Source organism: Mytilus edulis, chromosome 10, assembly GCF_963676685.1.
Source record: "Mytilus edulis chromosome 10, xbMytEdul2.2, whole genome shotgun sequence".
In the NCBI taxonomy this organism is placed as follows: domain Eukaryota; kingdom Metazoa; phylum Mollusca; class Bivalvia; order Mytilida; family Mytilidae; genus Mytilus; species Mytilus edulis.
In genome coordinates this window covers 29,529,978-29,555,876 of record NC_092353.1, presented here as the reverse complement: position 1 = coordinate 29,555,876, position 25,899 = coordinate 29,529,978, and the positions used below count along the sequence as shown (strand labels likewise).

The 25,899-nt window shown below is 31.9% G+C and overlaps 1 protein-coding gene across 2 annotated transcripts in view; it reads left to right on the top strand.

Annotated features, from left to right (window-relative positions):
* The window catches only part of LOC139490844 (popeye domain-containing protein 1-B-like), a 50,505-nt gene extending 28,038 nt beyond the window's left edge, over window positions 1-22,467 (top strand). The window contains exons 2-5 of one of the 2 annotated variants that reach the window (XM_071277912.1): window positions 4,157-4,867; window positions 10,718-10,829; window positions 20,912-21,200; window positions 22,301-22,467. In XM_071277912.1, coding sequence (XP_071134013.1) covers window positions 4,215-4,867; window positions 10,718-10,829; window positions 20,912-21,200; window positions 22,301-22,380 — 1,134 coding nt within the window. In that variant the 5' untranslated portion in view covers window positions 4,157-4,214 and the 3' untranslated portion in view covers window positions 22,381-22,467. Of the gene's footprint in view, window positions 1-4,156; window positions 4,868-10,717; window positions 10,830-20,911; window positions 21,201-22,287 lie in introns of both variants that reach the window. The other variant, XM_071277913.1, reaches the window with a different exon arrangement.
* Window positions 22,468-25,899: the final 3,432 nt, after the last annotated feature.

Below are 25,899 nucleotides of genomic sequence, written 5' to 3'. Positions count from 1 at the left end.
CATAAGACATGTATATAAAAGTCATATATGTCATGATTGTAGGAACAAATATATACAAAATTGTCTATGTTTCTATAACAATGTCAGATACCGAATAAATTGGTCGAAAAAAGTAAAATCACAAAAATTCAAAGATGAAAGTCCCTAATCAAAGTCATTTTACACCAGTTGATAGCGTACATTGTTTTTTTTTTTATTTTATCATCAAAAGCATTATGTAATACGCGATTTTCAAAACTCATCAGTACAAAATTATCGAGCATTAAACGAATTATGTAAGGCTATTGCCATTATTACAATATAAAGTATATTTTACATCACATTTGCATGTCTGAAGCTCATAGAAAGCAATGATTAATATTGCACTGTACATTAATCCTCTTTGAAGTTATCTCATCCAGAAATATGAATTTTGATTCTTTCTGTTTTCTCGTAGTTGGTAAATTGATCACATCGTTACTATATAATAGATATCGGAAGATGTGGCAGGACCGCCAATGAGATAACTCTCCATCAAAATAGTAATTTATAAAAGTAAACCATTATGGGTCAATGTACGGCCTCAAACACGGAGCCTTGGCTCACACCGAACAACAAGCTATAAAGGGCCCCAAAATTACTAGTGTAAAATTATTCAAACGGAAAAATCAACAGTCTAATCTATATAAAAAAACCGAGAAACGAGAAACACGTATAAATTACATAAACAAACGACAACGACTGTACATCAGATTCCTGACTTAGGATTAAACGTTTTAAGTATATAAGTACATTTTTTTGGAGCGTACATTTCGAAATATTGTATAATGTGTGTCATATGTCAGATTGTCTTCGATAATAAAATTTATGTGAGCTTACTTTTGAACTAGTCATACAGCTCTTATATTTTCCTGTTACCTTTTTTTTAAACATGGGACGTTTCAAAATGTTATATTGTTTGAACCTTTTCAAAATTTTGCCCGAAATTCATTTTCTTTATGAGCGCTCAAAAACATGTGTTAACACATTTAAAGCAATAGTAGTATACCGTTGTTCGAAACTCATAAATCGATAGAAAAAAAAATCCGGCTTACAAACTAAAAATGAGGGAAACGCATTACATATTTGTTATTCGTTTATAGATGTTTTCAAAATATCTGGTCATACAGTTTTCTAGATTTATTTCCCATTTCACACAATATTGGGGCCTTTTTTAGCTGAACATGGTATAAAATATTGAAAACAACACGTTTAATATTTTCTTGCGTCCGAAGCGTTTTTCTGGATTTACCTTCATCAGGAAACGCTCAAAGCCAAACATTTGAAATCCGAAGATAGATAAGTACCGAAAATCGTTGAAGAGCTTTATGTCAAATTTACCTAAAATAAATAGCCAAATTCATCTAAAGCCAACTTTGCCTGAGGGAGTTCAAACCTTAGTTTCATAATAATTTCTAAATGTATTAACGGACAATTTTAGTAAAGTTTGTTAAATCATGTCAGTACCGAAGCACTGACTACTGAGCTGATGATACCCTCGGGGACTGATAGTCCATCAGCAGAGGTATCGACCCAGTGATGTAAAATATTGAAAACAACACGTATAATAATTTCTTGCGTCCGAAGCGCTTTTCTGGATTTACCTGCATCATGAACGCTTAAAGCCCAACATTTGAAATCAGAAGATAGATAAGTACCGAAAATCGTTGAAGAGCTATATGTCAAAATTACCTAAAATAAATAGCCAAATTCATCTAAAGCCAACTTTGCCTGAGGGAGTTGAAACCTTTTTTTTTTTTGTATAAATATCTGGTAAATTATAACGTCCAATAAGTCAGCATGACAGAAATAGTCTGTTTACTCCTTTTACTTACATGTCCAATTGTGGTTTGTATCCTCGTTCCTTCCTTTAGACTCTTGTAGGTTGTTGTCTTAATGGCAAGCATATGGGACAACATCCCTAATGCGCCCCGAAATGAGGAACTCAAAAGTCACGTGTAAAGAAAAAATCTCTGTGTAGTGATATTGGACATGTTTCTATTTTTAACAAATGACTGAACTTAATTATTTGTGGTGATTAGGAAAGTAGAGGAACATAGAATAAATGTGTAAAAACTATGGAGCTATTGAATGTGTTCAAAGTATTAAATTTTCAAAGAACTTATTGTGTTAAAAAGGGGATATTTTACCACAAGGAGCCGCATCACAAACGGATGTTCGGGGTTTGCTAATTTACGGAAAAACTAATCTCACTTCGTACCCCGAAAATTTAACCACATATGTGAAAATGTCACAGCTTCGAAACGAGCTATCATACATATCCAAGTTTACGATATGGACTGAGCTACAGGAAAAAACGTTACCATTACCGCCTATGTAAAAACAATTAAAGATATTGAGCCATTGAGCCATATGTCTAATCTTCAATGTTTAGTCAATTTGTGGTACCTTTGGCATGGCTAGGTATTTATACTTACCGCCTATATGTTATAGTACTTTAGACATTTTTGTATTCGCGTCTTTCTTTTTCGTTTATACCTTTGACTATAAAATGTTCATATACCATTTTGTATTACTTTTTTCAATAGCTTTTTGTTTTATTGTGAATACGATCATAACACAATGATGACTGATGTATCCCAAATTTTTATTACATCTTCATCTCTATTGAGTTTTTTTTTTTTTTTTTTTTTGCTGACGCATCGTTGTCAATTTTAGGAATGCAATAGGACTGCCATGCAAGTGGCAGGTTGGCTAGATATAAAACAAAGTTTAATAAATCCACCATTTTCTACATAAGGAATTGACTGTATCAAGTTAAGAATATGATAGTTGTTTTTCGTTTGTTTGATGAGTTTAAGCTTTTGATTTTTCCATTTGATAGAGGGCTTTCCTTTTTGAAATTTCCTTTGAAATTTGAGTTCGGTATTTAAGTTATTTTACTTTTTGGTTATATCTATGTTTTTGTTTTCCTTTATTTGCTTGATAGCATAACTCTTATTTTTTTTAATTTTCAATAAATCTTGGTTATTTTGAAGTAACTGATATTGCGAGTCTACCAGGAAAACAATTTGGAACATTGCCAACCGATGGAAACGTGGAAACGTGATCAAGTAGTTTAATTAATGTGTAATAAATAGTTTAGTTGACAGTCATTTGAAGATATCTGTTTAAGTACGTTGAGTTTGAAAACATAATGTATCTAAATCGCTAATTGAAACGGAGAAGCACTGCTTTGTCCAGACAATTTATGTATCAATGATGGCATAAACTTAAATCACAATTTTTCCGTAAGTGCCAATTATGTGGAGGGTGTTAAACTCAATAGCTCTCTGAGTGCTCATAATAGTTTAATCTTCAAGTTCTGTTTATCTGTATACTTCAAACACTTTCATATGAGAAACGGCAAAAAGATGAATGAAAGAAAAACAACCTTTAGTGTAATTTTCTCACACAAAAACTATCCCTTTCTGAGGAAAATTACTGAAATCTATACCTAACATGTTTTAACATTATTTCTAATCTATTTTTAATGTTAAATACATTCGTTGTTTCAAATCCATTAATATCTTTGCATTATGCACCTATTGTTGTTTGTTATATTATTTGGTATTTGAAAAGATTTATTCTCTTTTCATATGCGCACATTCGTTTAACGCTATTTGAAAATCGAACTAATGTTTTATGCGCCCGTTGTTTTCAAAGCATGACAACTCTTTATTAATGCTATATTTGTAAATCTACTAGATTGATTGGCACATTTTTTATCAGAAAACTTCTTGTATAAAATAATAACTCAATTATGTTCTAGCAGCCTTAATGCTGTGTCAATTGCGAATTTGGTTTCCTGAACAGAAGTAATACAATTAACGTTCCAAAAATCGATTAATTCCGTAAAAAAATCCTACAGATAAAAAAATCAGTTTTGACGAAACTGTGAAAACCGTTTTATTTATAAGTCACTTGAGATTTGAATTTAAATTACATTGTTCTTGATTACTTCGCTCAATAGCATGTCAAAATCAACTGTACAATTTGTGTTAGTAAGTCTCCATACTTGATACAGAGTAATTGAAATTATAGTAGACTAGCATTTTACATTATCCGAATATCATTTCAAGGGCAACAATCAATGTTATATATGATCAATGTGAAATGTTATTATTTTTATCTTCAGAATTGCAACTTGACATGATAATGATATAAAACGAGATCTAACGAGAAGATAGTTATCAATGGCAACGAATTTCACCACTACAGAAAACGTCACAGGTCACCAACCCGAAGATTTGTCGTCTATTCCGACACGCTTAAAACGGCGAATGCAGATATATAACACAACTACTCCAGAACCGCAGAACTTTCAATACAATGATTCATACAGTATGAACAATTATACGTCCAACTGTACAAATATGTCCGTCGGAGGAACGGCTGAGGGTACATTTTCATGTAGCGATTGGCAAGATGCCCAGCATGCATTATTCCAGTTGGCGAATTTTTGCCTTATCATTTCATTTCTGACACCAAGTAGTTTTAAACACCATGCTTTCTTCCTGCGACTTGTTATCAGCTTTGGATATTTATTTTTCGGTCTTTGGGCTGGAGTGTTCGTGTGTATGCCTGATGTGTTAGCATGGAATCTTGGGTTTCTACTTGTCAATTTTGTGCACGTGATGTACCTAGGATATCAAATGTGCCCAACAAGATTAGGACACCTTACAAAGGAGCTTTATGAAAAAATGTTCAAGCCTTTAAACGTAGATAGAAAACGATTCAAAGCATTAACAAATATTGGAGATACTTATTTGTTGACAAAAGGAACATACTATGCTACAGAAGGAAGAACTAAATGTGGGAATAAGCTTTCTATTTTGCTAAAAGGCAGGTAAGTTCTATTACTAACATTTGTCTTAAATGTTGAGGTTTGATTTGTTTTTGATTGGTGTAATCTCGAAAGAATAATGTTAAGAATTGAGTCGTACCTGTCTACAAATCTGTAATCAGTATATTTGTACGATTTTGATTAATATTTTCATGCTTTTCAGACATAGTTATAATGTTAAAAATAATTTTAGTATCTCATAAATTCTCATTCAAGTCGACAGACACTGAAACAGAGATCGTTGTTAATCTATAGATATCAATTAGAAATTGTCAAACAAATATTGTTTTATAATTTGTTTCTTTTTTTTTTCTCTCAATTGAAACTTTTATAATCAGATTGTCTGAAACTATGAAATTTAGGTATGATATGATTTACTCCTCCACGCTTAGTCCCACATACACCTAAAACCTACAAACAAGACGCAATCAAATGCAACTCTTCTTCCCCAGAGATATTTTACTCAGTGACAAATTCAATTGTATTCACATTATCTAACATTTCTGTACTTTTTTATCATATTCTTATGTAAATAGATTGATACCTTATGTTGCTTTTATTAAACAGTATCTGTCTTATATGTTACAAGATTATTTTAACATTGAGAACTATGTATTGTGTTTTGCGGCAAACGTCTGGCTATTCTCGATTCTATTATGGTTTATAAATTATATTGATAAAATATAATGGAAAATATAATGTGTTGAATCTTGTAAGGCTTTATCGTTAATCAAATTCATTTAGAAGGATAAATATAGATCTGTCAGACTTGTACTTTTATTACAAAACATAATTGTATTGAGAGAAAACTACAATAAACAAACAATGGACAGCGTCCCTGTATTACTACATAATTGTACAAATTCACTCAAAGATGAGTACTTATTTTTGTACACCTAACGCAGATTTCTTCTACATGAGACTAGCCAATTGAGTCTGAAACAACAACAAAAAATATTGAGAACTTGAAAAGCATTGCAAACTAAAACAAGTTGTGCGATCGATACTGGTTTAATCTGGGGTCTGTGTTCTCAGTTTTAAGGGTTCTATGTCGTGTTTTGCAGACTGCTTTTGCCTTTTGTTTGCTTTTGCATTGTATGTCCATTTTAATGTATGAGTTTTCTATCCTTTTGTTTGAACTTTTTATTTTGCCGTTTTATTTTGCCATTTGATTTTCCGATTTAGATTTTCCTTGCAGTTTGTTATCGTTTTGTTTGTTTACCTTTTAGTATATCCCGCCTCTTTAGTGCAAGAATTTGCAATTGCGATCAATTTTATTTATTAGAGTATAAAACAAAAATGATTTCCAATGATTTTATTAATCTGTGGGTAGACAATTGCCGTCATTGATGATATTTAATGTCAACACAGTAGTACTTGACTGGTAATACATAAGGCGAAGAGCATTGCAACAACAGTATTGTCTACCAATTAGATGTAAAAGCTCATCAACTATACTATCTTCTAAATGATCACCCTCGGTTTTTGAAGGGGTTGTTGGTGAGTCTTTGAAATTTTCGTATTTTGTTTTAAAGACTGGTGTAAGACTTTTTGGTCGTTTTCGTATTCCGCAATGGCGCTGTTATTTTGTCCTCAACTTATATGTTTTAGTTTGTATTTCCCTTTGGTATCTCCAGCCTTCCTTCTATAACAATCAGTGTGTCAGAATAATCTTAGCAAGCCACATAATATTAGTTTCCTTTAGTATAGCATACGCATGAGATAACCTATAATAGTTTGATCGATTGTTTTAAAAGTGATTAAGATGATTACAATGTTGACTGCTGTACCCCTATTTTTGACATTTTTACTTATTGTGTCTGTTTGTTTTGTTGACGCATCGTTATCAATATAATGGAATTTGATGCGAATGTCATACCAGTGTGGGAGGTTAAGTTATCTATAAAACCAGGTTCAATCCACCATTTTCCAAGTACCAAGTCAGAAATATTACAGTCGTTATTCATTCGTTTAATGTGTTAAAGCTTTTGAATTTCCCATTCAATTAGGGACTTTCCTTTTTAAATTTTCCTCAGAGTTCAGTGTTTTTGTGATTTTAATTTTTTTGTTACTATAAAACCAGTTTTATCCAACATTTTCAGCATACGGATATTTTGGGACCAAGTCCGGAATATGACAGTTGCTTTCCGTTTGATTAAGAGAGTTCGCTTCTTAGTTTCAAAGTAATTAACTTTTCAAAACACTAGTTTAAATAGGTAGGGGGTTATTTTAAAAAGGAATCCAAAGAGCAAATATATATATATAGGTCGCCGTGCTTGTTTTCGAGATATATGCTATTGAAATTTTGGCGGGAAAATATTCTCTCTTGACTTTTCATAGCGTTATCATTGACAAGTTGAAGTTCTCAAAAACTGTTAAAAAGTAATTAAAATTTTGTAAGACTTTAACAGATTGCTTATCATTATACATGTAAAAGATTTATAAAAAGAAAAATGGGGGTCACCGGGGAAATTTTTTCAAGGCATTCAAATGGAAAAAAACAAGAGGATTCCGAAAATCTGTCAAAAAATCCAAAACATGACAAGCCAGCTTCCTTAATATGTTTGAGCATTTGTTTTTGCCATTTGATTGGGGACGTTCTTTTTGAATGTTCCTTGGAGTTTGGTATTTTTGTAATGTGACTTTTTGTTATGGGAGAATTGACTCTATTTTTGTCCTAATTTCTTTGCAAAAAAAGATTCAACACGTTATCTTTCGTTTGTATAACTAATTTTATGAGGAATTCACTTATAAAACAAATAGAAAGATTTAAATTACATATTCCTAACGTGGTGGTTAATGAATAATGAATTCTGTGATACATAACACTTTTTTCAAACTTTCTACGGATTGAATTCGGTTTCTACTCACCTGCTCTATTTGTGATGAATTACAATTCAATTTTTTTTCTATATTGAGTTCTTATTTAAGAGAGTAGTATTGAAAGGAGACGTCCCTAGAAACAAAAACATATCAAATGAACTGATAAGTGCAAACTTTATATAGGAATACCATGCACAAACATGAAGTTTTGATCGTTAAAAACAATTGAATTGAGGGCGAATTCGGTAGTGAACAAAAGGATTCCCTTTCAGGATGGATAAAACATTGGCGTTAGGGAATATCTCATATCTCAGGATAAAAACTGCAAAAAAATGAAAATAAGTATATTTTCCCTGTATATACCTCAAGTACCTGTGTTCCCTGTAAAACGAATGGTCGCAATGCGATTAAAAGTTGCACGAAAACGTAATGATTTTTACGTGCAAATAAAATGCACCTAAATAATTAATCTTAAAATTTAAAAGAAGTCTTATGCTGATATGCATAAAATCACTTAAGTTAAGATATTTAATCATACTACTCGCTGCATTGAAGACCTGTTGGTGACCTTCTGCTATTGTCTTCTCTATAGACGGGTTGTTGTCTCTTTGACGCATTCCCCATTTCCATTCTCAATTTTACTAATTAAGTCTTCCAAACAAATAAGTCTCCCAAACAAAGTTTGGAAACTTATTGTTTTTGCTCAGTTCTTATTATTTTTATTATTCTTCTTCCTCTTCTTCCTCTTCCGCCACTTTAAAAAATGAACTTGTCGGCAGCGTTTCTCCAAAATAGCTTGTCAGATTGACCTAGAATTTCACAAAATGGTAGACTAATATGTCTAGGTGAGCCATCAATCTTTCGTTTGTGCATTGGGGTCTATTAAGGGGTATTTTGGGGGGTAGAAAGGAGGAAGGGGTTAACTATAGAACCCTATGGGATTTTATTTTCTAAAATTTTCAAATGAATATAACTTGAAAACTGTAAGTGATAGATACATGCAGTCTTCAGAATTGATTATAGGACAATAAAACAAATCACATGAAATATAGGGGGAGTCCCTGGGAGTTCATCCCCACCCCCTTCAATTTGAGAATATGCTTATATTTTGTAAACGGTCCAGATCCCCACCCCTAAACCATATATATTCTTGAATGGGACGATAAAACAAATAAAATAAAATTAATGGGAGGTCCCAGGGGATCATCCCCACCCCAGTCTATTTGAGAGTGTGCTATTATCTTGTAAACGGTCCAGATCCCCACCCCTAAACTACATATATTCTTGTAGGGGACAATAAAATAAATTAAATTAAATTAAAGGGAAGTCCCTAGGGGGTCATCCCCACCCCCTCTTGTTTGAAAACTTGTAAACGGTCTACATCCCCATCCCTAAACCATATATATTCTTGTAGGGGACAATAAAACAAATGAAATAAAATAAAAGGTAATTCCGTAGGGGGTCACCCAACTCCCTCTTGTTTGAAAACTTGTAAACGGTCAACTTTCCCACCCCTAAATCATATATAGTCTTGTATTGGACAATAAAGCTAATCAAATGAAATTAAAGGGAAGTTCCTGGGGGTTGCCCCACCCCGTTCAATTTGAGAATGTGCTATTATCTTGTAAACGGTCCAGATCCCCACCCTTAAACCATATACATTCTTGTAGGGGACAATAAAACAAATGAAATGAAATGTAGGTAAATTCCCTGGGGGTCACCACCACCCCCTCCTGTTTGAATACTTGTAAATGGGGGAGATCCCTACTCGTAAGCCATATATATTCTTGTATGGGACAAAAAATCAAATCAAATGAACATGGGACCATATGAATGGCGAGTTATGGGAGCTTTGTTTTGGAGACTTCGTAACAGCATCCTGTTACAATTACTTCTTGTTTATAGTAGGATATGTTGAAAATACGTCCGTTCGGAAAACGTCTTGATTTAAGTAGTTTTGTGTACATCGGCCCAGGTTTGTCAAACTAATTGATCTAGAATCATTTCAACGATTCACGTTTTGATCTGCAACAGTATAAATGAGTTGCATACGAATTTGATTAATAATCAATGACTTATAAAAAAAAAACGGTAGATAGACTGATCTGAAACCCATAAATTTGGATTTACCACCATTGAGATCACTATTCAAAATTACTCCGTGTCTACTTACTGGATCAATGAAATCGATGGGGAACCATTTTAACAGCCAAATGCCCTTGAAAAACTCATTTTACACGTTATTGCAACTCAAGGGAATCTATAGCTGCAGAAAATCAAATTAAACTATAAGGATGTCTGATGATTTACAGGGTGTATGTCTGAAATTGTTATGTTTTCAATTTAATGTTTTATATTAATGTGTTTCTATTCTATAGTGCATGATGACTTTACAAATTGCAATATACTCATTGAAAATGAACGATTTCAATTATAATCACAGCAGAAATAAATAATTCAATTCTAAAATAGATGAAAAGCAACAGCCTGCGACATCATTGTTGTTCAGTGTTTTTTTACAACGTCGCTTTCGATTCTCCAGTGTTTTGTTTGCGTTTTACGGAAATCTAATTAAATTCAGAAAGTACACTTAAACCTCATAGCAAGTCTGAATACTCATTTTGGAAACATAGTACAATAATTTCTTTAAAGTCATACGTACGCTAGAGATATTTAGGTGGTTTTATTTAAATTACATAAATAAAATCCATAAACAATTCTAACTTAAAGATTTTTTTTATGTTATTGAACTTTAGATGATACCGTAAAAATAATATTTAAATTGATTCAAAGAAAAAATCCAAATTCGTTTATGGAATTATTATGAGAAACAAGACTGAAGATTAGCGTATGAACAATCAAAATGAAATAGTAAAAATACCAAATTCCGAGGAAAATTAAAGTCCGTAATCAAATGGCAGAATCAAAAGTTCAAACACATCAAACGTATGGACAACAACTGTCATATTCTAGACTAGCACACATTCATCGGTACCGTAATGTTTTAATCAATATGTTGTCTGATTTCAGGTTAAAAGTGATGTATCAAAACATGTTTCTACATTCCATTGAACCTAATCAATTCATAGATTCCCCGGAGTATGATATGTATGGTAACTGTGATACTGACGAAACATACCAGGTAAGATTACTATGAGACTGTCCTTGATACCGGAGAAACATACCAGGGAAGATAACTTATAAAGAAATTGTCTTTAATAAATGTATAGATAGGTAAGCTAAAAGTGAATCTGTTGAAATCTAAAAAAAAAAAAGCAATATCATATTCAGTTATCAGTCACAATAACCTTATCAATTGTCTTAATGATGGTTTATATACATTGTACATGTAATTTGTGATTCTGAGAAAGCCTACCAGATATGGCAGTATTCTGGTTGGTTGTTGGTTGTTGGTCTTGCAGACAGATCTTTGATCATGTCTGTTTAATCCATCCATTGTGTAGGCTCTGGACAATTAAAATCTTGACATATGCTGGTCAGATTACCATTGTATGGTATGTTCAGTTATTGTGATACATAAAGGAAACATTGTCTATACCATTTTATGCCGAGTAGAGACATCTTCTTGACCATGTGGTACCGGACTGTAGCGAAATAGTTAACAACGCCTTTAGTGTGTTGGGATTGGTTGAGGGAAACAATTAGTGATTTGTTTCTACCATGTAGTATTCATTAAAAATTAATTTTAAGAAATCGTACCTGTTTCCATAAATTGTTTTCCTATGTATTTCAAAACATTAATGTTTAATTTCATTTTTTATCTTCGATATAGCGATTTAGAATAATGCATTGCCAAATGGAACGGTTCAAAGATTATTCTGTCTATAAACACTATTGCTGTATGTTTTCTGTTCATTTCAAAAGTTTTTTTTCAAATGTAAAGCACAACAAAGTAACGATCTATTAGATATCAGAAGGTGTGGTATGATTGCCATTGACTTAACTACAATACAAGCAGTAGGTTCTTGAAGTAAAAACAAAGAATGAAGCCATAAGATACGGAGAAAAGTATAATCTTTCACTTAAAAAAACAAATCCATAAGAATATGTATCCATTCATTACAAAAATGTATGTATAGGAAGATGAAGTCTATAAACATTGAACTAAATATCGAGTCATTAGTTGTAATAACCCTACATTTTGTCTTTGAAACGTTTAATTGGAAACGAATGTTTAATGTACATTCCAAAGATTCTTGATATCATTACACTATTGATAAAACAATATAATTTGAATGAAAGCCAATGATATTCATGAACATTTTTCTCCACAAATATAAAACACAGATTTACTACAAAAAAAGAGCGAAGACCAAAATAATTCTAATCAAATTTTATCAAACTTCTTTTAGATTAAAATCACCTTTTTGTATTTTCATAGTGAGATTTTTTCTTTTCTTGCAAATTAAACTTGACTGCATTCTGTTTTGAGACAGAAAAGACTGAAGAAAATGACATTGTTACATTCAAATTAAGGTCATCACTCAAGAAATTTTACTGTCGCCATCATGACCTGATTGGCCATTATGACAAAAGTGTGTCAGAAACCATATCTGATATTCTTCCTCAGTCATAATGACCTTCCATCATTACCGAACTGTACACAGAAATAACACGACGGGTGCCGTAAACAGTGTAGGAAATGCTATTTGTTATTTATAACTGTTGATATAAATGTCCTTTGGTTTTGTGAGTCTGTTTACTCCTTGTTTTTGATTATTATTGTCTTTCTTAATTGTCATTGTGTTGTTCACATCAAATTACAATATCTCATTAACACTTGTTAAGAAAAGGACTGTTAACAATGAAATGTGTCAATTTGCTCCATTGAAATTTCAAATCCGTTTAGTTTGTCCGCTTCATAGCCATTCGTTTGAAATAGGAAGATGTGGTATGAGTGCATGTATTGTCGCTCTGAAATTCTATTGTGGTACATACTTTATATTTTTTCTCTGTCCAGATAATTGTTAACTCTTTTTGATAAAGACAACTATTAAACACTTAAAATGAGTTACCCTATACGTGGGACCGTACTAACATAAAGTGCAATGACTGAACACTGAACTATTTCATTCTCTATGCTTTACGTTCACCTTGTAATTTTCTGACGTAACTAAATAAGTTTAAAAATGTATACTTTTATTTTACAATGACGTTTCCTTAAATATCGTACATCTTCATGTCTTAGCAATTGAAGTTATAGGAATTGGATACATTTTATATAATTTATGTTTTTCGTTTTAAAATAATGCATTGACAATTTTAATAGATGCAGTTCAGAGAGTTTTACTTTAAATAAACACTATAGCTGCATCTGTTCTATTTATCTCGAATGTTTTTGCTAACCGTATAGCAAAACAAGGTAATGATCTAAACGATTAACTCCGAAAAAAACAGTAGTCTTTAGATTTTAAAGAAGTATCTGTAAGAAGCCTTTAAATAACGAAAACAAGTATCACTTTTTCCAGGTAAAAACAATCCAACACAATATAAAGATCACTGAAATATCTCTATTCATTAGAAAAGTGTATTTACTCGAAAAAGAAATCTATCTACATTGAACTAAAGATGAAGTCATTAGTTTTAATAATCCTACATTTTGTCGTAGACAAAAATGACTTTTAATAGGAAACGAAAGTTTTATGTTCATATAACTTATTCTAAATATCATTATACTATTAATTAAATTAAATGATATAGTTTAATTGAAAGCCAGTGATATATATGAAAGTATTTTCCCCATAAATTATAAAACACGGAGTGTTATTACTTAGTACAGAAAAAAACGAAGACCAATATAATTCTAATCAAAATTGATTAAACTACTTATGGATAAAAATAACCACTTTTTTGTATTTTCATCGTGAGATCGTGATTTGCTTTCTTAAGAATTAAAACTGATTGCATTCTGAATTAGGACGGAATGACTGGAGACATGACTTTGTTACATTTCTTAATTGTCGTTGTCTTGTACAAATGAAATTACAATATCTGATTTCATTTAAACTTGTTAAGAAAATGACTGTAAACAATGAATGCGTTATATGAGTCAATTTGCTCCCTTGAAATGTCATAGTCGTTTTCCCTGTCGGTTTCCAAGCCATTCGGCATGTTTTTTTCGCTTCAAAAATCCATTGTGATGCATATTTTATATTTATTACTCTGTCAACATAAATGATAACTCTTTAAATATTTTATACTTAAAATGAGTTCACTGAAATAATTAGAGTTATGTGCATGCAGAATAAATAACATTTTTGCCTTAACTATAAAGGTTTAGAAATGTATAAAATAAAATTGAGAAAGGAAATGGGGAATGTGTCAAAGCGACAACAACCCGACCATAGAGCAGACAACAGCCGAAGGCCACCAATGGATTTTCGAAGTAGCGAGAAACTCCCGTAACCGGAGGCGTCCTTCAGCTGACCCCTAAACAAATATGTATACTAGTTCAGTGTTAATGTACGTCATACTAAACTCCGAATTATACTCAAGAAACCAAAATTAAAAATCATACAAGACTAACAAAAGCCAGAGGCTCCTGACTTGGGACAGACGCAAAATTGCGGCGGGGTTAAACATGTTTTTTGATATCTCAAACCTCCCCTATACCTCTAGCCAATGTAGAAAAAACAAACGCACTCATATGCACAGTAAAACTCAGTTTAAGAAAAGTCCGAGTCCGATGTCAGAATATAAAACAAAAGAAAATAAACAAAATGACAATAATACATAAATAACAACATACTACTAGCAGTTACTGACATGACAGCTTCAGACCTCAATTTAAATGATTGAAAGATTATGTCTTAATCCTATGAATATCAGGCACAATCCATCCTGTTAGCATGGTTTGGGGTTTAGTATTATACCATCATGGAATATATGAGAAGAACATAAGCCGTGTTATGCCAACAACTGGTTTTAGAATAAATGTATTTAATTAAGATGCTAAGACCCTATAAGTGAATCAATATTATAGCCAAAACATGAAATCTTTAATGACCTGACAACAGTATCGTAACTATATCCCTTATTAATAAGTCTATTTAAAGGTTTTGTTAGCTTTTGAGGTGAATACTGACACTTTTGTGCTTTGTAAAAAATATTACCATAAACGATTGGATGTGAAATACCGGAACGTATAAAAAGTCTGCATTTTGAGTTATATTTACGAATTATTTCCTTATACCGATGATAAAATTTAGTAAATGTTTTGACTAGTTTGTGATATCGAAAACCCTGGTGTACTATTTTTTCAGTAATACATAAATATCTCTCTTTTATCTAATACGTTGTTACATACACGAGCGAATCGTACAAGTTGAGATATATAAACACCATAAGATGGTGACAAGGGAATAACATGGATAATTAATGATAGGAAATGAAAAATCATCTCTTTTATCATAAAAGCTTTCAGTTAATGATATAGATATCAAGATCGAGGAAGGGGCAGTGGTCATTGTTAGTATTAGCTTTATCTAAAGTAAGTTCAACAGGATAAATGTCTTTAGTATAAATACTGAAGTCGTCATTATTGAGAGCCAATATATCATCCAAATATCTAAAAGTATTGTTAAATTTTTGTATCAAATATTGTTTCGATGGGTCTTTGCTAATTTTAGTCATAAAGTGTAACTCATAACAATATAAAAACAGGTCCGCAATAAGTGGTACACAGTTAGTCCCCATTGGAATTCCGATAACTTGACGATATACGGAACTCCAAAGCGAACAAAAATGTTATCAATTAAAAATTCAAGCGCAGATATAGTATCAAAGCATGTCCAATTGACATAGTTATTTTGTTTACCTTTATATAACAATTACTTTTCTTTTAAAATACTAAATTAAATGTAAAGCTGTCTTTGTCTCCCATTTACTGTTTGCAAAATGTAAATTAGTCTAAATGATAAGGCACAACTTTTTGGAACTTTTGGTCCTCAACGCTCTTCAACTTTGTACTTGTTTTTGCTTTCGGACGTTAATCATTAGAGCGTCGCTGGTTAGTCTTGTATGGGCGAAACGCGCGTCTGGCGTATAATATTTTAAGCCGGACATCGTTTGTTAGCTATTATTCGTGTGTTTCTCTGTCCTATATGTTCTCCCATTAATTTGTATTGTAGTCTAATCATGTAATGTTGTCATTTTAATGTTATATTTAACATTGCCATAAAAACGGGAGGTTTGGCATGCCACAAAATCAGGTTCAACCCACCATTTTTATTTTTTATTAAAATGTCCTGTACCAAGTCAGGAAATAGTCATTGTTATATTATAGTGTGTGTTAAATTGTAATGTTGTGTGTCTGTTGTGTCGAAGTTCTCCTCTTATATTTGATGTGTTTCCCTCAGTTTTAGTTTGTAACCCGGATTAGTTCGTTTTTTTCTCAATCGATTTATGAATTTCGAACAGCGGTATACTACTGTTGCCATTATTTACTAGTATTATTTGAATTTAAATTATTGGCATTTGTTTCTAACTGATAACATGTTAGTCTCATTGGTGTTTTGCATCCATATTGCGAGATCAAAACTATGTGAATATACTCAATGAGTTTGTGTTTAAAAAACTGCGAAGGACTTCACATTTTTGTTTCCATTCCTTGCAGTTACTATTGTTGTGGTCTCGGCATAAAAAAAAATCGTATTATCATGTAGATCGTACGTCAAAAGATGAAGGTACTTGATTTGTTAATCCAAAATCTTAAAATGTCGAAAAGAATCGAATCAGGTACACAAATATTTTCGAATGACAATCAAAAACGGTTTTTAAAAAAACTTATAAAAAATAACAGGATTTTGATTTGTACATTAGATGCCCTTAAAAGTTTAATAGCCAAATAAAGACATCAAAACATGGAAAGAAAAGAAATCATTCGCAATAAAAAATTTAGAATTAAAACACGACAAACTTTTTACTTAGTACATAAACCCGAAAGTTGCCCAAGGTTTGAATTAGCGTTTCCATAATAAGTTAAGGAAAAATGGTGTTATGATAATAAAATGTTTTAGATTTCACGTGAATTCTTTCGTCAATTCCAAATTTTGAATCATCCAATAAGTATTTCTGTTCTATTTAATTTATTGTGTGCATACAGTTGTTTTTCGTCTCCTTGTGTACTTTTTCTGATATTAAGACAAATTGGAAAGCATAGTTTACAGAATCGATGTTGCTTTACTAATAAACCATACATAAACAATTATGGTTAGCAATGAAAATAATTCCAAAAACAAGAATAGTGTGCAATGAACTCACAATATTATTTGTTTACATGATGGACTGAAAGTTCTCCCCAGTGCAACATTCGCCTTGTAGCAACAGACATGGCGTCAATTAAATGGTGCATTTTGTTGTTGTTTTTTTAAATGCACATCATGAACTTATGTTAGTTTATTATAACTAAGAGTCAGTGCAACTCAATTTGGCAAAGTTGGAATTTGTATGTCCCGAAAAGGTTTCATATTTTTTACTTTGCAACCTTTTGATCACGAGCGTCCTTAAAGCACTTGCTGTCTTTTATCCTCCGTGATCTATTAAAACTTTATTTTTCAACACACGCATACAAAAGTGCCTTAACATAATACCGCTCCTTCGTAGATTTTAAATACTAAGTAGATCACAGAAATTGATGCAAAACAAACTGTGAGTGGATGTAATTTTCCTAATTTGATTTAATGATGTATTGAAAAAATTAAATACTGCAATAACACGGTATAATTCAACGAATTCACAGTAATTTTATTTTGAAAACAAATTCATTGGGTAAATGTTTATAATGATTGCTTGATTGAATTTAGTTCCTTTAAAGTTTAGGAAATCTTTTTTCAAATTTAAGGATTGTATCTCCTACATGCAAATCATTATATTTTTTCTGATAGGGGCTATATTTTTGGCCATTTTTCATTGTTATATAAGTGTTTTAACGTTTGTATCAAGCTTTGGATTTTCAAATATCATGACCTCGAGTATCACTGATGCAATATCAATTGACATAAAAATTAAATGTAATTTTTCCTATTTTCTGTCGATCAATGGGACACGTAAAAAGTACATTAGATAACATAGTATAAAGAATAGAACGAGGAAAGCGTTCATTTATAATCTGTTATACTAAAAGGGCTTACAACAATAACACAGCAAAAGGACCCAAAAAAAACACGTCAATAACCAATATCGTTTCAAAGAATGGTCGCATTAAGTTCAAATAAGATTAATATTCTGTTATGAACTCATGCTGCACTTAAACTCTCAAGTATGTAGCTAATAAGTGGTAACGATTCCCTACATCAACTGCAGTTCAGTAAGACCCGATCTTGTGTTCAATACCATAAATACTTATGTCTATTCTTCCCAACAACTGCAAGGTTAATTGATTCTTCCCTTTTGTATAGGACACTGTTATTGCCTCTGTGTTTTTTGTCATCAATATTGTATATGTCATCTATTTTTCTATAGTGTGTATATTGGATTGCTAAACTAATATGTCATTACATAAATTGAAGTCTTCAATTGAGTTAAATTAGCTGACAACTTAAATTCAAAATTCATTTCGTATAAAAATACTTTTACACGAAAGAATTTTATGAGTGACAATGAAATATGCAGCTTTCTACAAACCTAAATGGTTTTCATGATTAACTCATTGTGAAAAAGTTTACGTCAATTACTTTCCCATTTGTCCTTTCAACACTGTTTCTTTATTTAAACGATAAAACATCGTTCGCCATAATAAAGAAAACGGGTACACGTATCTGCACTTAACAGGTAGTTAATATATTCCAAACAATGATATTGTCTAAATAATTGCAGCAAGAAAGGCTTTGATCTGTAATTATTTTTTTGGTTAGTTGCGCGTAGGACCTCAAAATGATAAAGCATCTTTTAAAACAAAGCTGTACATATTAAAGGTTGTAGAAATGAAAATCAAGGAAACGTTATCTAGATATCACTGAATTTCGGTCCTTCAAATTAGTTAAAACCTTTACTAAATTCTTTCAAAGGTTAGGTTCGGAATTTTGGCTTAATTTGTAAAAAACTTAAAAAACCTCATTTTTACGGTAAACCTGTTGACAGAGCCCGTAAATTTAGATACGATCCAAGTGAAATAATAGATCCCTTGGAAAAACTTATTTTAAAAAGGTTATCATTTAAGCACTGAAATAAGATATTTCAATATCTTTAAGCTGGTATAAGCATTCATTTAGTGTTTTTTTTCAAAATTTGAACATCACTTAATATCATTCATATCTAATAATGAAAACTTACGGTCATGCATACAACAATGGCGATTCTTATATTCAGCCTTTGCACACGGTCACTTTTTTTTTATGACGTCTTTTGCAATAAATACATTAAATATGTACTAATTGATATTTTGGATTTATGCAATATTTAAGAGTAGTAAATGAAATCCTTACTGTTCGTCTTAAGTCTTGTTGTTTGTCGTTTTTGTGCTCTTTGTTGATCCTAATTTTAGCATTGTACTCTTATAATATTCTGCCACACTTATGTCTTAGGTTATGGTGAGTCTTTTTACTGGTGCTAGTTTTCATGTTATTCCCGAGACATTGTATATGTGCCTGAACATTCTTACTGAATTCAGAAACCAGAAACTCAGTGGTTGTCGTTGGTTGTTGTCAATCATGTTAGATTTTGATTTTATGTTTTCTTAATAAATCAGACCGTTGGTATTCTCGTTTAAATTGTTTCGCATGTTGTCATGTATGGGTTTTAGCACATTTCAAAATTATTTAATTACGGTGACCAAGTTCTACTTAGATATACTAGTAGGTCATTTGCTCTCTTGTTGGATATTTGTTTCATCAGCAATCATATCACTTCTTATTCTTATTCTAAAAATAGTTGGTGAACCAATGGCCATTAAACACTTGCAGGGATTCAGATTAGAACGGAAACTCACAACAATATGCCAGTTTAAGTCGCTTGACGCACAAATCAGTTCCCTTTCCCTCTGCACAAAACACCATAAGTGTCAAAATCAATTTTCTATTTCTTTTCTAGGCGTTTTAATTTCTCTTTAGTCACGTAGACGTTTCATTACTTAACTTATATAACCCAGCCTCAATAAATAAAACAGGAAAATGAAATGAATACTCAGCTATTTATAATTCAACACTTTTAATGTGTGTCAACTTATGTAGTTGAAACAGTCAACGTATAAAGTAAACTTAAATTGATGGCTTATTTTGAAATCGAAACAGCTTGACAGTTTTTATGGTATTTAGAAATATTCTGCTAGTGTGTTGTAGACCAATAAACATTAATATGGCATCTAGATGAGACAAGGTAGCAAGTGACCTTCAAATAAAGCTGTTTAAACCATGTATCAACTAGTGCACATGACATGTATCTCCTGAATAATGATTATAATTATCAAAATTCAAAAGCATTAAAAGAGGGGCGAAAGATACCAAAGGGACAGTCAAACTCATAAATCCAAAACAAACCGACAACGCCATGGCCAAAAATGAAAAAGACAAACAGAAAAACAATAGCAAACATGACACCATAGAAAACTAAAGAATAAACAACACGAACCCCACCAAAACCTAGGAGTGATCTCAGGCGCTCCGGAAGGGTAAGCAGATCCTGCTCCACATGAGGCACCCGTCGTGTTGCTTATGTGATTACAAATCCGGTAAATAGTCTAATTCGGTAGGTCACATTCATGAAAGGGAAGGGGATTGTAGTTACGACATAAGGAACATATCCGATATATTATTTGTGAAACGGTTATTCCATAACGGTCAACCAACTCGTGATGGCGTCCGTAAAATTTAAAAGCTGCATTGTCAAAATAATATAAATGGTGTACGAACAAGTACAAAATAGAAAGACGCAAACAACAAAACAGCAAACCACCAACTCATACCTAAAAAAATTAACCATACATTTTGTGTGTCACAGGAGTCTGTAAGATGTGCTTGTTGGTATTAACTTATCATATGCGTTCCTGGTAAACAAATTATGGTAAAAACGATTATTGCAATAATCACAAAACCCTTTAGTTACTTTTAAAATAACATATGGAATTTTCAAATGGTAGAAGTTAGCTTCTCTTTCATATTTCATATTGCTACTCTCTTTATCTTATCGAGTTTTCTGGTAATAGCACCGGAACTTAACCTACATCCAAATACACTTCATTATGTTAACAAAGCATTATTCTTTTTGCAGGTGTCTATTGTAGCATCTGAAGACAGCTTTCTACTAACAATGTCTGTTATAAAACTTAAAACATATCTAGATACCGATCCATTTATCTCAAATGTATTTTACAACGTGGTTGGAAAGGACGTAAGCAACAAGCTTTATCAAATCCAAGAATTGTTATTAAATAATCCAGACTATATGCAAGCATTACCCAGTCGTCAGTCATCTATGGTCAATCTGAGAAGTGCCCTTGTAACACAAAACTCGTCAGTTGCATTATATAAATTGAATTGTTTTGGAGTAGACCTGAAAGGTGAATATTGGAAATAATCATAGTTGTTATTTATTTAGTGTAAAAGAGAGGCAACGATACCAAAGGTATATTAAAATTCAATGTCGGAAAAAAACCTGACAATGCCTTTGAAAAAGCGAAAAATGACGAAAAGACAAACAACAGTAAACAAAACACAGTATACATGACTATAAAGAGTGAGCAACAATAATATAATATTTTTTTTAAATATCTTTTCCTTCTTTGTTGTTGCTTGTTGACTTTAATTCCAAATCTTGTTTGTTTCAAATTAAAAACATGATTAATGTTGTTCAATACTGTTCATTGATCTATGACGCCTAGAAAATTAATATTTTACAAAATGAATTGAAAAAGATATTGATAGTTTGATGAAATTGAGTTTTCTATTTTGTTTCTCGTTTTGTCAAATTTTCAAAAACTGTCGGGCTTAATATGTATAAATGAAGGCAACAGTAGTATACCGCTGTTCAAAGTAATAAATCGATTGAGAGTAAACAATCTGGGTTACAAAAACGTCAACTATAAGTGGGGAAAAAAACGGAACAACAGATACACTGAAGTGCAACAAAAACAAACGCCAAAATACATAGAAAACAACTAGTTTTAAGGATAGCCAAATATCCCGCTTATTTTGGCAATGTTAAAAAATATCGCTTAATGACAACACTACTTAACAGGAATACAGTTTAAACAAACGCAAGAATACCAATCACATAGATACGCATAAATATATAAAATAATAGTACATTCGTAACATGCAGATCACGTAATAGCAACGAACATCTTCCATCAACGACAACACAGTGACGTACCCTTATGACGCACTATATAATCTTGACTTGTATACACATATATCGAATTGGTCCCGATGATTCTGACTCAATTTGTATTTTTTCAATGTATCAAAACCTGTTCCGATAGATCCAATAAAATAACATATATAGAATATCTTATCGAAAAATTCAAATATAGAAAAATATTCAACGAGTGAGCAAATATCACGTTAATTTACTAATGCGCGTAATGTACATGTCTGTAAAGTGTGTAGAACAATTTTAACAATTTTATGTGTATTAATTTCTTTAAGATTTACATTTCAGGTTGGAACATCAGCCAACATTCCAGTGGTGAAGAGACAATAACACATTACCCTGTTGAAACTTTTGAAAGTCAAGTATAATAAGAGTAATATACATACTTTTGTTATAACATTACTACCAAAGATTGACCAAAGAACATGCTGTATAATAAACATAAAGATGCTCAACATATTTGTGTCTATTTACTTGATAACTCTTAACAATTGATGGACATTAAAGGATTCGAACTGTACTGAACACAAATCTTATATTTTTAATTTTATTTTTCACTATTTGTGCAAACTGTGTAACTTGTAAATGATAATTTCTGGCATACAAAACTTCTTTTTCAAGAAATATTCCGCCAAAGTTGTCGAAGTACAATACGTTTAACCATGTGAAAAAGTTAAATCACAAAATTACTGAATTTCGCGGAAGATTCAAAAAAGGAAAGTCCCTAATCAAACGGCAAAAACAACAACTCAAACACACAAAAAGTTTGGATGAATTTCTCATAAGACTTTCACTATCAAGAAATTTTCAAGAACACCCCCCCACACACACACACACCCGCAGCATATCTAAACTAATACACAAGATTAACGTATGTGTTGGTATAACTGATGAAATATTTGAATTTAATTTTAAATTGCCTTCAGCCGGCATTGCTGTTTGTTGTCATTTTGTTTTGAATCCTTCCGATTGCAATTTGATACAATCTTGTTGATCTCGACTCGAACTGTCACATTCCTAACTTAGGACAGGCATTTCCTCATGTAGAAAATGGTGGGGTTAACCTGGTTTTATAGCTAGCTTAACCTCTCACTTGTTTGATACCATTATATTGACAACAATGTGTAAACAAATAAAAACTGACGTAATAGGTAAAAATGATAACAACTGAGGTTCAACAGTCAACATTATGGTATAATTCCAATCACTATAAAAACAACTTACCATTTCAAAAAAGAAAATCAAAATAGAATAAAGACAATACATAGACAAAGTACATTTGCAAACTTAAAATGTATACGAATATTATAGACATATATCCTACAGCCAATAAATGACCATATCTACTGTGAAATAACATGTATCCGTCAGGGGTTAATTGCATAGTTTGACAATTAACCACAGACTAGTATTAGTCAACAACCAGACTACTACGTAACCGGCCTACAGCTATGGACATTTGTATGGACCACTGGACTATATAAGATCCCTCAATGGACTTCAAGGGCACAATTCGAGGAGGACAAATTGGTAACGGAGATTCCGCCAAGGTCTTCCCCCTCAGAGGTAGGCTGGAACTCATGCGCTTAATATCCGACGTACTCTAACAGGAACGAACAGTTATACCACTATACGATCACGTGTCCGTGTGACGATTTATTGAACATTCGAACAATTCAATTTTAGAAACATTCTTGACTTTGTAATTACTTAATAAAATATATTTATCCAGTACTGACATCGTCACAGAAATCGTCCTGTAACATTCGGGAAAACATCAGATTTTGACTAGTAGCATTATAATTGTTACTTTGTGATAATAGATTCTGGTATATCGGATCTCTTATTTTGATTCACTAACCGTAATTTTCTGTGTTGTCTGGACTGGGAACTTCAGAAACTATTCAGTTCTTGTCTATTAAATAAGGAGTTCTTGTATGAATACCAACGCGACATTTTTCCAATATAGTTTTTTTTAAATAGAGAGAATGTAAGCACTAGTTCGTCATTGTTTAGCTTACAGTATTGAGAACAACTCATACAGTATATGTTTAAACATATCAATGTGAAACAAATTAAACTAGAAATCTCACGGCTTATAATCAATTAATAACAAAACAATTTATAAAAAAACAAATATGACAGACATGAAACAAAGATATCAACTGAACAACAGGCTCCTGTCTTGAAAAATGTTACGTCCTGATCTGAAGTGTTGCTTTCTTGTGTTTGACGGATCGTATAATGGAGAATCCGGAATTCTATAGGATCTATCGGAACAGTTTCTGACGGTTTTGAAACATGCAAAAAATACAAATTGGGTCAGAATCGGACGTGGAACTGAATTATCGGGACCAATTCGGCAGGAAACGGCTGGTCAATATATTATTATTGTCGTGATTTAATAAATATGTTTTGATAATTTCAGCCATGAATTTCAGGATTTTATCCGATTCTGATTTTTTAATCGGGAAAGGACGACAGTGAAAAAAACATGAATTAATGGGTTTATTGATCACTCAATTCTTTAAAAAAAAAAAACAGACGAAAAGATGATTCATAATGACTGTACGATTTATTTCTGCCTTTCACTGTATAGTATTACTAATCTTTGTCCCTCTTTTTTGCCTCTTTTATGCGTCTGGCGTATTTAATTATAATCCTGGTACCTTTGATAACTATTTACACCACTGGGGTCGATGCCATTGCTTGTAAACGTTCCGTCCCCGAGGGTATCATTAGCCCAGTAGTCAGCACTTCTGTGTTCACATGAATATCAATTATATTGTTAAATTTCTTGTTACAAAACTTTCAATTTTTCGAGAAACTAAGGATTTTCTAAGGCCACGTATTTTACACAACGTTTTGGAATTTCGGATCCTCAATACTCTTCAACTTTGTCCTTGTTTGTCTTTATAACTGTTTTGATCTAAGCCTCACTGATGTGTCTTATGACGACGAAACGCGCGTCTGGCGTATTAAATTATAATCCTGGTACCTTTTATAACTATTATGATATTGTGCTTTGGGAGAGCATTCCTCTTTACTGTCAATCAATAAAAACAACAACCATAAAGGAACACGTTTCTTTTTCATTTTTATTTATTAATGTTGTTTTATATTATTTCACTTATTTTCAATAAAGAAAATTTTCTCAAGAAATTAATAAGTCAAACAATTTGTATTTTCTTAAAATGTGCTGTCAGGAAGATGGCCATTGTTGTATTATAGTTCGTTTTTGTGTGTGTTACATTTAAATGTTGTATTTCTGTTGTGTCGTAGTTCTCCTCTTATATTTGATGCGTTTCCTTCAGTTTTAGTTTGTAACCCTGATTTGTTTTTTCTCAATCGATTTATGAATCTCGAATAGCGGTATACTACTGTTGTCTTACTTTTTATATACAACCCAGAAAAGCAGTTGCTCCGACAAAAGATGAGAGGTTGGTACCTAACAAGATTTACATATTTCGTTTTCAATTTGACCCAAAATAGTCTGTACTACATGGCAATAAAAGATTGGGAACAGAATTGGCCAACAGACCATGATTATCCATTACAGTATTTTATGCCAGATTTAATAGGCAATGTTAGCATCTTCAGAAGTTATAATTAAGCAGAACATTATAAATTACAATCGTAGTGTCATTTTACTATCAGTTTGCAAAAGAAAGCAATTTAGTTGTATTGAAATGAAAGTAATTTCCTGGGTAGTACTGAGGAAAAAACATCAAGAGGAGATGTCTACAAAATGTTATTATGCGATTAATTGGCTTTGCTTGGGAAAATGTTAAACTCAAAACTTACATTGCATCAGAAAGCAAATGTCGAAACTCAGTTTTGTTCTTAATTCAAATTCTGTTGAAAACTACTATTATTTGCATCAATAA